A 16,173-nucleotide genomic window follows, 5' to 3' on the forward strand; every position below is an offset into this window, starting at 1 on the left:
ACTTGTAGCCAGGTTTATGAAGATGAAGATAATGAACTTAATATAAACGAGTTGTTAAAAAAAAATCTTAATTCTTCTTTGACGACTATGAACATAAGTCCTCTCAAAATGCATGCAGTAAATAGTCACTCTAGAGTTGCTCTTGGCAAAAAAAAATTGTTACATGTTCAAAAAACAGTAAAGTTAGGCATTGCAAGGACTTTAAATATAGATCCTGAAGAGTTAAGCCAAGAAGATTCCTTCAATAAATTATCTAAGGAAGTCAAAGGTAAAGCAAATGACATAGATATACTTATTAGAAAAATCAAAGAAAAAATGTTAATTTCCAATCGTAATCAGAAAATTCAACTACTAACACTGGTTCCAATTTCTTGGTCTCACAAAGATATAGAAAAAGAATTGAATGTTACTAATTACATGGTGCAGATATCATGCAAATTGCTGCAGAAAAATGGTATTTTATCTTTTCCTGAAAAAAAAAGAGGAAAGAAAACACCTCAAGAATCAGTAGATAAAATTATTGAATTTTATTGTAATGATAAAAATAGCAGACTAATGTCTGGTAAAAAAGATTTTATTAGTATAGCTTGATGATCTCACATGCAAAAGCGTTTGATTCTCTCAAATCTAAAAGAGCTATATGCAAAGTTTAAAACCTGTTATCCAGATATAAAGACTTGTTTTTCTAACTTTTGCTCACATCGTCCAAAATGGTGCATTACAGTAGGAGCATCTGGTACGCGTACAGTATGTGTGTGCACCTACCATCAAAATGTTAAGTTAATGATTAGTGCAGTTGAATTATCAAAGGATTATCACGAACTTATTGATATGCTTGTTTGTAGTAGGGCTAACAAGAATTGCATGATACATTGTTGCCCTATGTGCCCATAAGATTCTGCATTAGTACATTATCTTGAAAATGAGTTATACTCTCAAGATGATATTGATGAAGATGATGATTATTGTATAGATTATAAACAATGGAAAACAACAGACCAATCTGAGCTATTAAGTCTAACAGAAACGACAAGTAGCTTTATTAATATTTTGAAAAATATGTTACAAAAACTTACTGTTCATTCTTACATTGCAAAAAGTAAAGCTGCTTCTTTAAGAAAGTTAAAAAATGAGTTAAGTAGTACTGAGGTTGTTGTCCTTTTAGATTTCTCAGAAAATTATGAGTTTGTTGTACAAGATGAAATACAAAGTTTTCACTGGAACAAAATTCAAGCAACATTGCATCCAACAGTAATTTATCATAAAGAAAATAATGTCCTCAAATGTGATTCATTATGTTTCATCTCAGATGATTTACTGCATGGTGTAGATATGGTTTATCATGTGATGAAGCTAGCAATTGAACATATTAAAAATAATATTTCTCATCAAATAGAAACTGTCCATTACTTTTCAGATAGGTGTGCTGGCCAGTACAAAAACTGCAAAAACTTCATAAATATATGCCACCATGAACAAGATTTTGCTATGAAATGTACATGGTCTTTCTTTGCAACAAGTCACGGTAAATCACCCTGTGATGGTATTGGCGGGACTGTAAAAAGACTAACTTCAATTGCTAGCCTTCATCGAACAACAACAAATCATATTCTTACAGCATCTGCAATGTTTAATTTTTGCCAAAATGAAATCATAGGAATTAATTTTTATTACATATCTAAGGAGTCAAACACAATAATTCGAAGTGAAATGGAGCAAAGATATGCAACTGCAAAAACGTTACCAGGCACTCGCACCTATCACAATTTTGTTCCAATAAGTAACACAAAAATTGGAACTAAAGTTGTTTCTGAACAATTGGAGTATTCATTTTTTTTTTTTTTTTTTTTTTTTAAACATCTTCGCTTCCAACAAGGCTGCAAGCAGCCACTAATTAAAGTTGGAAGTTACTGAAAGAGAAAAGATGAAGATTGTAGAGCAAGATAACGATTGACGGACGACTTAAAAGATTGCAAATTATATGAATCAGGAAAGCAAGATGAAGGAAGCGAATTCCAAAGAGCTGATGTTCGAGGAAAAAAACTAGACAAATAAGCGTTTTTGGAGCACTTAGGAACAGTCACAGAAAAAGGATGACACTTAATTGAATGACGAGTAACACGAGAATGAATTATAGTAGATGGCACAAGAGACGCTAGCTCCGTTATAGTATTTGTAAAAAAGAGAAAGAGAAGCAACATTACGACGATGTGATAATGGTTGGAGGTTGGCTGCAAGAGCAGGACCAACAATGTTTACAATGCGTTTTTGCAACTTGTCTAAAAGAGAAAGGGCATCATTAGAAGATCCGCCCCAGATATGGCAACAGTATTCCATGCAAGGCCGGATTTGAGAATTATAGAGATAGAGAATAGAATCCGAAGTAAGAAAGTGACGAGCTCGATAAAGAGATGCAACCTTAGCAGATGCTAATTTTGCAACTGATTTGATATATGGTTTCCAAGAAAGATTGGAAGTAAGAGTTAATCCTAGAAGATGAAGAGTAGGTGACTCATCGAGTACATTACCGTTCATAAATATAGGAAGATCTAAATTATTGCGATAACCATTGGCTGAAAAAAATTGAGTTTTATCTGAATTAAAGTTCACCAGCCACTGTGAGCCCCATGCTGTAGCAGAAGTGAGATCCTTTTCAAGCTCAAATGCCCCCTCCAAGCAATCAGATGGTGTTGGTTTCTTATCACGACAAGAGTAAATGGTAGTATCATCAGCAAACAATGCCACCTTAGATGTGACAATATCTGGAAGATCGTTAATGTAAATTAAAAAGAGTATAGGGCCAAGGATAGAACCTTGAGGAACCCCTGAAGTTACAGAATAAGAAGAGTGTTGTCCATCGAGGACAACTTTTATGCAACGATTGGAAAGGAAGGATTCAATGATCTTAAAGATGTTGCCGGATACACCATAAGAAGAAAGCTTATGGAGAAGACCAGCATGCCAAACTTTATCAAAAGCTTTTGAAATATCAAGAGCGATGGCCTTAACCTCTCCACCTTTATCTAATGCACGATAAAACCTGTCAGTTAATACTGTTAGCAAATCAGCTGTACAACGAGAAGATCGAAATCCATATTGATGGTCAGAAGTAAGTTATTAGATTCAAGATGAGAAATTAAGTGTTTGTTAATTAAAGATTCAAAAACCTTGCTTATGATAGGAAGAAGACTTATGGGACGGTAGTTAGACAAATCGGATCGCTCTCCAGAATTTTTGAAGATAGGGATAACAGATGCTGCTTTCCAGCAGGCTGGAAAGCAAGACTCTGATAAGCACTTATTGAATAGTTTTGAGAGTATAGACGACAGCTCCGGAGACAATAACAGGTATGTTGTCCGGGCCACAAGCTGTAGAAGAGTCTAGGCAGGAAATCACTTTAGATACAGATGCTGGAGTGATATGAATGTCAAGCAATGGATCAACCTGTTTGTTGGCAATATCAGGTAGAACGCAACTAGTGGAATCAAGAGATGATATTGATGAAAAGTTTTTAGCAAACAATTCGGCTTTGTCTTTAGGTGAGGTGACAAAGTCTAAACCATACAAGAGAGGTGGAATTATAGATTTGCCCTTATTATTGATATTATTAAAGATTCTCCAGAAGTCACGAGAGCCTAATTTTTGAGATGAGATACGAGATTTCATGAACTGAGAATAGCGGGTTTTGGCGTTAGACAAAACCTTTTTACAATTGTTTCTAGCAGTAATAAACAGACGTCTGTTTTCTGGAGAATTGTTTTGCTGATAAATATGGAAGTAACGGTTTCGATTGGCAATCGCAGCAGCACAGTGTGAAGAAAACCATGGAGGAGAGTGAGGCTTAACCTGGAATTGTCGAGAGGGAATAAAAGATTCCATGCCAGCCTGAATCCACGAAGTTATGTAAGAAGCACATTTGTTGACAGGAAGACGAAAGATTTCTACTCAAGGGCCATCACGAAGAAAATCACGGAAAGAATCCCAGTCAGCTTTACTGTAGTTGTAAGAGGTACGATAATAGGGGGATTCAGGTGATGAAGAAGAACGAGATATTAGTTTTAGAGAGATCAAACTGTGATCAAAAGAACCTAAGGGTGAATGTGGAGAAACTGAGCACTGACTAGGATCAGAAACAAGACATAAGTCGAGTAGAGAAGGTAAGTGATTCGGGTTGTCTGGAAAGCGAGTTGGAAAGTTGACTATTTGAGTTAGGGATTGAGAAAGGCAAAAGTTGTGGGCTTTAATGCCTGCCGAATCACTGATACTTGAGCCAAGCCATTCAGAGTGGTGAGCATTAAAGTCACCAACAACAACTATATTAGCTGATGGATAAAGAGAGAGGGCTTGGTCAATATGATCAGAAATAACATCAAAAAGTGTGCAGTCTTGAGATGAAGGAGAGCGATAGTAAACAAAGAGAAAGGCAATAGAGTGAAGTGGTGCTAAACGAAAGCACATAAAAGAATTGTCTGTGGATTCAAACCTAGTTTCACGACAAATGGGTGAATTCTTACGAATGTAAATGCCCAGGCCAAGCATGTGACTATTGGAGTCTTTGCGAATTAGAGGAAGATAACCATCAACACTAAGATCACAAGATGAGACAGCCGAACTCAAATTAGTCTCACAAAGAGCAAGTAGGTCTGGTGAACTTTGCATTTGTTTTTAATTTTCAAACTGATGAGATTATTAAAGAATTCTTGTCTAATATAAGCATTGGCGTGTTTGTATGTTTGATATATGATAACAATCCATGGATCGGACTAGTTGAGGAAACTGATGTTGAAAATAAAGACTTTCTAGTTAGATTCATGCATCCATGTTACCCTTCAAGGTCATATTATTGGCCTTCTAGAGATGATATTTGCTGGGTTCCATCGACAAACTTATTGTTAATAATTAATATTCCAACAACTGTTACAGGAAGACAATACAAAATCAGTGAAATAGATCACCAGAGCATTGAAGATAGCTGGGCAAACTTTAAACCAGAGAACTAATTTGTTATCTTTCAAAGATTTTTAATTTTTATTAAATGTCGAAGATTGTCAATGTTTATTGCCTTTTAGTTTCATTTTTCTCATTGCAATTTAATTATTTTCATGGTTTTAGTGTAATTTCGAAATTTTTTGGGTTTATTATTATAAGACTTTGAATGCGAATAAATCTGATTTAAAAAAAAAACCCTTGCAGTTTTTTTTGTATTATGAAGTTTGTTACATATAGAACATTAGGAAAAAATTTCAGAATTTTATCTTTTAGGCATCTCGAGATAAACATTTTTTTGTACGGGGCATCAAAAAACTTGCGAAAAGTGTTACACCATTTTGAAATTGAATTTTCATATAGAAGCTTAAATTTTTGTGTATTTTACCCATGATTTTTGAGTTCCTCTCCCTCAAAAATAGTTAGGTAGAAATTTTTACCACTATTAAACAAGTATTTCATAAGTTAAAGCTAATTGTGTCGTGCAATGAGCCTAAAAAATAAATGGCGCTGAAAAAAAAGTCAAAAAAGAGACTGGGACCAAGTATCAGTATCTCTGAAACCGTAAGGAGTCAGACACTAAAATTTGGAGTGAAGTTTTTTTTCATTAATTCAAGCTTGTATTCCAAAAATTAGCAAAATCTGAGATGGTATGGTGCCGAATTTTTTTTTTTTTTAGTTGATTTGACATGGAATGACCCATATGAGTACCGCATTTCATGAAACAAAACAAAAGCAGCGTGCAAAAAAGCAATTATTGAATTTGAAAAAAAACTTGTTAGAGACATAGACCAAAATTCAAAAGCATTTTACTCGAATGTCAAATCAAAACGAAAAAACAAAGAAATATTCTCTGACATCCAATACAATAATATTGTAGCAACTTCTGATCTAGATAAAACTCATCTATTTAATAGTTATTTTGCTAATACTTTTTCAAATGAAAAAATAACAGCAATACCACCATTTCACCTAACATAAAAATGTAAATCCACTTTCAAACAATATTAATCTAAGTCCAGAAATTATTGAAACATATCTCAAAAGTCTAAACTCATCTAAATCACTAGACCCTGACAAATTACACCCAATAATATTTAAGAAAACTTGCTTTCAAATGTCTAAACATCTATCTACTATTTTTAACAAAGTCCTTGAGAGTGGATCAATACCCCAAATATGGGAAGACACAACAATTATACCCATATTTAAAAAAGAAGACAGATTAAAAGCACTTAATTATAGACCTATCAGTATAGCTTGTACCTCAATAAAAATCTTAAAAAATTATAATTATATTTCATATTATGACACACCTGATTAACAATAACTTAATAAGTCCACACCAATATGGATTTTCTAGATCATTCCTGCTTAACTAACCTTTTAACTGTAATTAATTATTGAACATCATCACTTGATAATAATATTCCCATCAACTACATTTATCTTGATTTTGAAAAAGCCTTTGACAAAGTTCCACATAAATTTTTAATTTCTAAACTTATAGCTTATGGTATAAATGGATCAATACTATATTGGATTAAAAACTTTTTGAAAAACTGTAGACAAAGAGTTGTTGTTAATGGTAATTACTCAAACTAGGTACCCATTAAAAATGGAGTTCCCCAATGCTTAGTTCTTTCACCGTTACTTTTTATAAACATTAAACCCACAAATTGTGAACGAGATTTAGGTGTTCACATAGATTCGAACTTATTATTTTCCAAACATTCAAGTCAACAAAACAACACAAATAATGGGAATAATAAAAAGAACATTTACATCATATCCAGATTTATTATCCTTCAAAAAACTATTTTAAACTCTAGTCGATCCTCACCTAGAATACTGTGGATCAATTTGTAACCCTGGACTTCTCAAAGACAAATGGCAAATAGAAAATGTGTTAAGAAGAGCTTCGAAACAAATCAAAGGAATATATGACTTACCATATGAATAAAGATTGTTGGCGTTAAATATGACAACTGTAAAATACAGGCTACTTTGTGCAAATCTAATTAATATTTATAAATGGTGCAAAAATAACAACGGTGATAAAAGTCTATTTGAAATAGATAGCCTATTTATTACTTGTGGTCATGTATATAAACTAAAAAACATTCTTCACGATTAAATCTAGGTATGAACTTTTTTTCTCTAAGAATAATAAATAAATGGAACTCTCTCCCTAATGACATTGTATCAGTGTTATCCCTAAAAACATAATAGTGCCTTAAAATTGAAAAGATGAACTGGAATATCTCTAATTACTCATGACAAAATTATATACTTTAGTTTTGACAAAAAAAGCCATTACTTTTGATTGCAATACTGTTGATGTTGTTACATTAATGACTGACTACACTTTTACTGAGTCCACTACAGTATGTGATCTCAGATTATCCTTCAATACTTAACTCTTTTTATCTCTACAATTTTATTCTACAAATACTACATTAACACAATTGTTCATCTAGCTTTCTACTTAAACATTTTCACTTTGAAACTCTCTCATATTTTTAGAACTCATACAATTTACAGTTTTTTAAGTGATCTGCTTTCTTGCAATTTGCGATCTTGCTCTTAAACTCTATTCTTCACTTTTTTATTAGCAACTTTTAAACAGTGGATACTTACAGTCTTGTTGGAAGTAAACTTGAAATAAATACACAAATTTAAATTATAATTTAATTTAATTTATTATAAAATCTGATTTTTTTATAATACTTATACTGAATAGCACAAAGACATAAGATTACTTATGCGTTTATGATATTTAGACTTTAGTCTCAAAAAGCAATCAAACAAAATATTGACTACTAACATTTTTACTAAGTATTAACAGCAAATCAAAAAGACAATTTAATAACTATGTAAATACATGGTTTAACAAATATACAAATATACTTACTTGTATAGCAAGTAAAACTGGTGTTCCATAAAGAATGCTTTGTAACAACTTATGACGAACCCATCTACCAGGAGGGCCAAGAGCATCTATACAAACAAAAACTGATTATTATTTAACTTTAATATAATAATTTATTTAAAAGATATGCATTTATATAATAGATGGTCCAAAAACAAAAATTCTTTATTTAGAAATCAGGGATCCAGCCCATTAATGTATTCTATATAATAACATTGGATTTATAAATTTAGTTAACAATATTCATTTATTTTAGATATTATTTTATTAAAGCTGTTCTTTTTAACCAATAACAAAATTCAAAAACTATTTCTAAACTATTTTTTTAAATATTATGGACCACCTTAGCGTATACACAGCTTTTTCAAGATGTCTATACAAACATAAGTTGCAAGTTTTTAAAAAAACGTTTCCTGATTTAATTTAAATTTACATATTTTAACTTTTTTTATTAATTGTTCTTTTTTACTACTTTACAACAAGATTCACAAACAATTAAGATCCCTCAAAAATTTATGAAATCCAAAACTATGTTTGTTTACGTGTTTGTGTTATTTACTTAGAAAAAATTAACAATTTGAATTAAGTAAAATAGAACTACAATTACTCTGCTTCTAAAATTTTTAGATGAAAAGATAAAGTAACATTGCATTTAAAATCTTATGTTTGAAAGACAAACCAAATGTAAGAACAAACCTTATTCACAGAGTTCTTCAGCACTAAACTCTTAATATTGGGCTTATTCTCCAAACTTAGAATACTAATAGATAATAAATAATGGAAAATCAGAAAAAAATACCCCTCTGGCAGGAAAAATATGAAAGCTAAAACTAAATACAAGCTCAAAAATAACTTCTCAAAAAAAAAGTAATATAGTAAAAATTAATAATCAATCAATCAAATTTATTGACAGGCTCAAGGCCCAATATAATAAATATACAATGGGTAAAATAAAGTGGATTAGAATAAATTAAAGACTAACGCACTTGAATGGATTTAACTTTAAATGGATTAAACTTTAAATAGATGATGATGATGATGATGATGATGATGATGATGATGATGATGATGATGATGATCATCATCATCATCAGTGGTGGTGGTTGTATTTAAAACTTGGTGCTAACCAAGACATAAATTTTATGGCCATTTTTTACAATTCTGAAAATAATCTAGTGCCATGGCTGGAGTTTTAGTTCAAAAAAAAGGTCTTTTAAATTTAAGAAAAAGATCCTTAATTTTAGAAAAATCCTTCTTTTTGAGAAAGCCTGTTATTATATACCATTGGATTGGCTAACTAGCCATTACAATGTATTAACTAACACACTGTAATTATAATAATGTTAATAACAATAACAATATGATAAAAATAATAATATTAATGTTAATAATAATAACAGCAAAAGATCAATAATAATAATAAATTTTCTTAAAAGAATGGTATACACGATAAATGTCGATTAATTTAAATTAAACTATGAGAAGTCAAATCAAGAAAACAACGCATTCTTCTGTGTTTATTTAGAACGTTGGATTAATGGAATTATTTTTTAACTTAGAATAAATAAATAAAAAAAATAAATTATATAAACTATATTATACCAATAGGGGCTTGAACATATCCGATATCTTCATCATCGGAATTATTTCCTAATTCTCCTTTCATAATTTGTTCTGGATGAATAAGTTCTTTTTCTGTTTCTTCGTCATAATTAGCCCACTCCTGAGTGTCCTGAACCTCCATTCCTCTTTTTATGTCAATATTATATAGTGAAGGACATAAAAGTACCCTATTTAAAAAAGTAATGCATTCGGGAAAAATATTTTTAAATGTGTACATTGAAAACATTAATTGAGCCCAGTTCTCCTTTTTTTATATCAAATCAAATAAAAGTCAAATTTTAAGAATAGTCATATTTTAAAAAGTGATATTTATAAAGTAACTTCAAATTACATTAAAACCTTAAATTTTTTTGAATGAAATAAAAGCTATAATTAAAATTATGCATTATAAATATTCCAAATAGTATTTAAAAAGGGGGGCATATCTTTGTCGTCTTTTCCTTATTATAACGGGGAAAAGCCGACTTGTTAAAAATTGATATAATTACGCAAACAAATCTAACGCATTGGATTTGATTGCAATATCAATTTTTTCATACAGTGTGAAACTATATCGCAAAATAAAAGAAATGTGTGTGTATGTGTGTGTGTGTGTGTGTGTGTGTGTGTGTGTGTGTGTGTGTGTGTGTGTGTGTGTGTGTGTGTGTATGTGTGTGTGGTATGGTATGGTGTGGTATGTAATGTAATGTAAAACGACTTTACTGGAGAAAATCAGTCAAAAGGTTTAAATTATTTAATAGGTTTAATAAATGCAAATTTATAAAGATCTCTCTTTGATGTTTTAGTCGGATATTTTTATCAATGACGTACTATTCTGAGTAAAAGAAAAATGAATCTAAAACAATAAATGTAATAATATTGTTTATAAAAAAAAGTTTTTAAATAATTTAATTACTTACGAAAGTAATTATATATAAATGTATTTTGTATTTTTATTTTTTAAAGTAATCTGAAATAAAACAGAGTAGAATGAAACAGAGAATGAAATCGACAAATGTTTATTATTTTGATTTTGAGTATTGAATAAACATTATGAAAATATTTGTCAGAGAATCTTTGTCTCAATATGGTGATATGAAATTTAAAAAATATATATATTTTATATGTATACTTTTTTAAATAAAAAGTATATTCTTTAAAAAAGAATGTATTTTATATTTTAAAAGAATATATTTTGATGTTTAGATATAACATTTTCTGGCATCATGAAAACACCAAATTTAAATAGGTTTAACCAATTTTAAATGTGAATGTTATTAAAAAATTGCAGTGATTTGAAAAAAAAATACACCAAAATGATTGGTTATATATTTTTATAATATTTTTTAACTATTTTAAACGAAATTTAAATTCATTGACAGGAATTTAATTTCTAATTAATGATAACAATTTTAATTAATAATTAAAGTGTTATACTCAAGGGTACTAGGGCAACAAACCAGGTTTTTTTTTTTTTTTTTTTTTAAACAAAAGTCTTACTTATTCTATAGTTGATATTTTGTTAGAAAAGTAAACTAAATGAAACGTATTTGGTATTGTTGGAAATATTTTTTTATACTTTTTTTTTAGAAATAAAAAATTTATTTCATAAGCAACCGACAAGAAAAAATTCCTGCTAGATACAGAATAAATTTTGGAAGCAAAATGACTTGGAGTACGCCTCCAGTGGCTTCTGCCTCCCAGCAGGCTGCGACCGCCAAATCGAAAGCTGGAATATTTGCCTCCCGCCAGCGGATGTAATGAAAAATAATTTCACGTTTGTTTTAAAGTTAACGAGCAATTTAAATATTAATCATCAAAGTTTCTATGATTTATTGCAAAAGTTTTGACTATTTAAAAAAAATTCGAATTTTTTTAACTCTATTTTTAAACTTTTTCAATAAAAAAGTTAAAAATTGGAAATTTTACTTTTGTATTGAAAAAGTTTTACTTTTACAAAAAAAATTATATGTAATTAAATTGTGAGATTTTGATCAAAGTTTTTTTGAACAAGTCGACATCCTAAATTTTTTGTTCATTTTATTTAGTTAAAAGTTTAACACTTTTGAAAGTTTAACAACTACTCGGCAAAATAATGAAAATGAAACCTTTTTAAACTTAAAAGTTTAAAAATGTTTCCATCGAGTTTAAAAAGTTTTAAAAGATTTAAACGTTTTAATTGTTTCAGTGGCTTTTTTTTTTTTTTTAATACGTTTTCCAATCTATAAAATGCTTACAGGCATTATTTGTATATATACCCTCAGTCGATATATGTTTACTCAAATTTCAAAATCTTAAAAATGTATAAGTATGCATTGATTCACTTATTATATGAAACTTTAAAGTATGAGAACAATAAATAAGTATAATTAATTTTCAATAAACAACAATTATTGGAAAAGTGGTAATATTACTTCATAAGTTAGACTTTGTAACACCCAAGGAGCTGCACTCTCTTTAACTCAGAATCGCATTTGATAAATTTTATTTATTGGTAATTTTATTTGCTGCAGCCGTTTAAAATGTTGAAAAAATTTGATCGTCAAAAGTTTGTTGTTTTTTATTGTTTACGGTTTTTAATAAGGTTTATGTTAAAATGCCTTAGAAAAGGCATTTTAACATAAACCTTATTAAAAACCGCTAAAAAGGTAATCCAAAGATGACGTTAATAGAAATGATTCTGTTATTTTTAATCTTTCACTAAAAGTGATGTCCAACTGTTGCCCCATATCTTAAATCGTTTTTCCTGTCTAAAAACTACCAATACCGGTAGTACCGATACCGGAATACCAATATTACCGGGCTTTTTTAAGTGCCGAAATACCGGTATCGTGTTGGCTCAATATCGGTATTAAAAAATATTTGTACAGGGCTTGTGCGCAATCGCTTTCTTCACGTAAAACACAAAATGGAATATTTAAAACTTCTAGGCGCGTTAAACAACGTTTGCTCAGCTTGTAATAAGAATATAAAATCACGTTTGCTTAAGAGTTTGGGAAAAGGAAATAATAATTTTTTAATTGATTTTTATATAAAAATATATTGATAAAAATTTTTAGTTAAAGATTAAAACTCTTTCTTCCTTCCATTAACAAAGCAGGATATTTCCATTTCTGCGCGTGATTTTTTTTTTTTTTTAATTTTTTTTTTTTTTTTACAATTAGAAGCCAAGACTTATAGCAATATGCTATACTATTATAATTTTCTTAAAGAACAACTCTAATAAAAGTAACTTTTTCATATTTTAGGCTACCCGAATATTTAAATATATATATATATATATATATATATATATATATATATATATATATATATATATATATATATATATATATATATATATTTTACCATTTTATTTTGTGTGTGCGTGTGTTAATGGTGCGATAGTTTGAAAAATATACAGTATTTTACTAAACGCTTTATTCTAGCCAGAAATATTCGAGGACTGCTATTTCTCATTAAAAATATACTAAGTATAAGTTGTAGAGGTATAATGCTTCACTTGAAATACTCACAAGCAAGATATTTTTATAAATAACTACATGAACTTGACAAATTTTTAACTTCCGTGCGTGACCATACATGAACTGGATTTAAACGATTGCTGTAACTCTAATAATTTGATAATAGAAATTTTCTATTATCAAATTATTAGAGTAAATCTGGAAATTTTTTTTAATATTTAAAATGTTGCTTTAAAAAAAAGTATACTGCTGGATCTTATACTTTACGAGAAATTAAAGTTTATTTGTCTATTAACTAAAATTTGTGTTTTTCTGTTCAGTGCATGATTCCGCTTCAAACTTAATTTATTCTAATGAATACTATTCTTTGTAAACAAAATATTTATATAGATTAGAATTAAATAAGAGTAAATTGGAGATTTATTATTTTTTATTATTGTTAGTTTTATTATTATGAAAATAATAAATAAATTACAATTTATAAAATAACTTAAATAATAAAACAAATGGTTGAAGCAAGAAGAAGAATCAGTTTGTGTTATTACCGAGCCCCATTATGGCTATACTGCAGGTCGTTTTTTACAATAAAATATATAAAATCGTGATAAATGCTTGTGATAAAATAAATATAAAATGTGTAAAACAACGTTTCATAATTGATATAACTGTTAATATGTAAATTCTTTTTTAAAAATAAATTGAGAACAAATAAAAGTATTAGCAAACAAAAGAAATAAGTTGTGCTAGTTTATATTTTTTTATTAAAAAAGAAAAAGAAAATTTAAATTTGTAGATAATAGTAAATGCTTTAATTTAGATTTGAAATTTTTAAGTGTATTTCTCTTAATAGTAACAATCTGGGGGAAAATTTCATATATAAGGTTTGCAGTGTTGTACTGAGTATGAATTTAACTTTAATGTAAATTTTGGGATGACAAAATTGTTATATGAGAAGCTAATAGGGTATTTATGACTTATTTCGCTAAAATAGGGTTGAAATAAAAAAATGGTTGTAAATTAAAAAATTTAACATGATGGATGGGCGACAAAGTATCAAATTTTAATCATAAACTGACAATGTAACATTTTAGAATTTTTTTTTAAAGTTTGTAATTTATTACAAAATTTTTTTTCAATATGACTTTTTCGCCTAAAGCATAGAAATTAATTTTCCAGTTTTTAATATTCGTTTTAAATACGAAACTAATATTTTATTTAGTTAACTTAAAAATAAACGTGAAATTATTTTTAATTTACATCCGCCAGCGGGTGACCAGACGTCGCGTCGCGTTTTCCAAGATTGTCTCGACTTTAGGTAAGCTGCTCCGGCGTATCGAAAAAGGTCATCGGGACTGTCAATCGTCCCGGTTTTACAAAAAAAAATATATATGTTTTTGAAAAAAAAAAAAGACTTTTTAAATTTCTTCGTAACTAACTCATTAATTACCGTATATTATATTATATTTCGTAACAAATTCATTAATTACCGTATATTATACCGTATAGTATATTACTTGCAGTAAACATATGTATAAGTTTTTGATTAAAAAAAAAAAAAAAACTATGTGTATTTATTTATTTTTTAACTATTGATCATTAACGAGAGGCTATATAACTTCTTACTTTTAAAACTAACTTGAAACTTTGTTACTGGTATTTTTTTAAATTTAAAGAACTTCCATTTTTTAAATTTAAAAAAAATAAATTGAAAAATTTCCATTTTTTATATTTTTAACATTAAGGTTTAATGTTTTTTTTAACTATAGTTTCGTTAGAAAGCAGCCGTGGCGCTTAGAGTTCAGACTCAGAACCCAGCAGTCATAAGTCCGACGCCGGCTCAAGCTCAATAAAGCAAAATTAGTAAGGAAGGATACGTAAACTTCCTTGTTAAATGTTCTTGCACGGTACTCTGTATATAAGACCGTAAGGTCTTCTGGGAGCACTTTTATAACAAAAACAAAAACAAAAACAACAACAACAACAAAAAAGCCAAAGTGTAAATGCATTTACAACTAAAGTTTCTCCCGAAGAATGGAAGTTTATTGAAAAAAGCAACAACAGAAAAAGTAAAATGCTCAGTATGTATATCAGTTTTAAAAAAAAAAATCTTTTATCTTCTCGCTTCTATCGAGTCAACTGAATAATTCTTTTGGTGCACTTATAATAATTCGCACTTATGCCAGTTCACAATTATGCTAGTTTTTTCAATTCTTTTGCATTTATGTCAGTTTGCACCAATGCCAGTACGCACTTATGCCAATGTTTACAAATTTTTTTAGTGCACTTATGCCATTTCGGAAAATAATTCAGCAACTTATCAAAAAAAGTGCTTTGTTCAACTAAAAGCAGAGTTTTTCAGCTCTAGTGAAGCTTTTACAAGCACATAAATAGTATTTCAAAGTACCGGCGTTTTTTTATTTTACATCAATAAAATCGATTAGTCAAAATTATAAACTGTTAACATCTTAGAAAAACCATCATCTCAAACTGAGTCTTCGTCATCTAAGCCACCAAAATCGTTACCAGTACCACCATCAGAAACATCAATATATACAGTATCTTTGTCACTGCCTTCTGAATCTATAATACCAGCATCTAGCATTAGTACGCGTCGTATAGCATCAGCTTTAATGTGAACTTACCTGCAACCAACTTTCTATATTGAAGTAACTCCGGCTATTTAAAAATGATCAAACTGGGTGCGAAATATTTGTTGCAACGCTGCAGCGTTGCAACAGGTATTTTGCATATAAAAAATTATCACAAAAAAGGATAAAGCGCAGGTATACCAAGATTCAACGAGGAGTGTCATAATAAACTTGGAATATTCGAAGAGATTGAAAAATGCTGACAGCAGAATAGAAGCAGCAAAGCAAGCTTGTGTACTAAGAGTATTAAGGGTATTGTACTGTATTCTTCAAATGTTTTATCGCTACGGCTAGCCACTAACCGGATTAGGCTAGCATTCCTGGTGGCCTCGTGGCAAATCGCTGTCATTTTTTTTTTCTACCTAGTTTGAACGATACTTTTAATGGGGAAAAATCTTAAAAAATTAAAACTTACGTTTCACTCAAATGCTAATAATACTAATAAAGCGATAAGTTTCAACCAGAAATAAAATCAGGACATGTAAATTATGACATTATACATATATGTTATATAAAATCACGGCATGTTTTACCTAAGCGT

General features: G+C 29.3%; 1 protein-coding gene across 1 annotated transcript in view; it reads right to left on the minus strand.

Moving 5' to 3' along the window:
* The window catches only part of LOC100207141 (probable sphingosine-1-phosphate phosphatase), a 51,322-nt gene extending 41,562 nt beyond the window's left edge, over nucleotides 1-9,760 (minus strand). Inside the window, exons 1-2 of the mRNA XM_065813652.1 lie at nucleotides 9,521-9,760; nucleotides 7,901-7,986 (exon numbers count right to left, since the gene is read on the minus strand). Of these exons, the coding sequence (XP_065669724.1) occupies nucleotides 7,901-7,986; nucleotides 9,521-9,758 (324 nt within the window). The 5' untranslated portion in view covers nucleotides 9,759-9,760. The remainder of the gene's footprint in view (nucleotides 1-7,900; nucleotides 7,987-9,520) is intronic.
* Between the last annotated feature and the right edge of the window lie 6,413 nt (nucleotides 9,761-16,173).

The sequence above is a fragment of the Hydra vulgaris genome, chromosome 12, assembly GCF_038396675.1.
Source record: "Hydra vulgaris chromosome 12, alternate assembly HydraT2T_AEP".
Classification (NCBI taxonomy): domain Eukaryota; kingdom Metazoa; phylum Cnidaria; class Hydrozoa; order Anthoathecata; family Hydridae; genus Hydra; species Hydra vulgaris.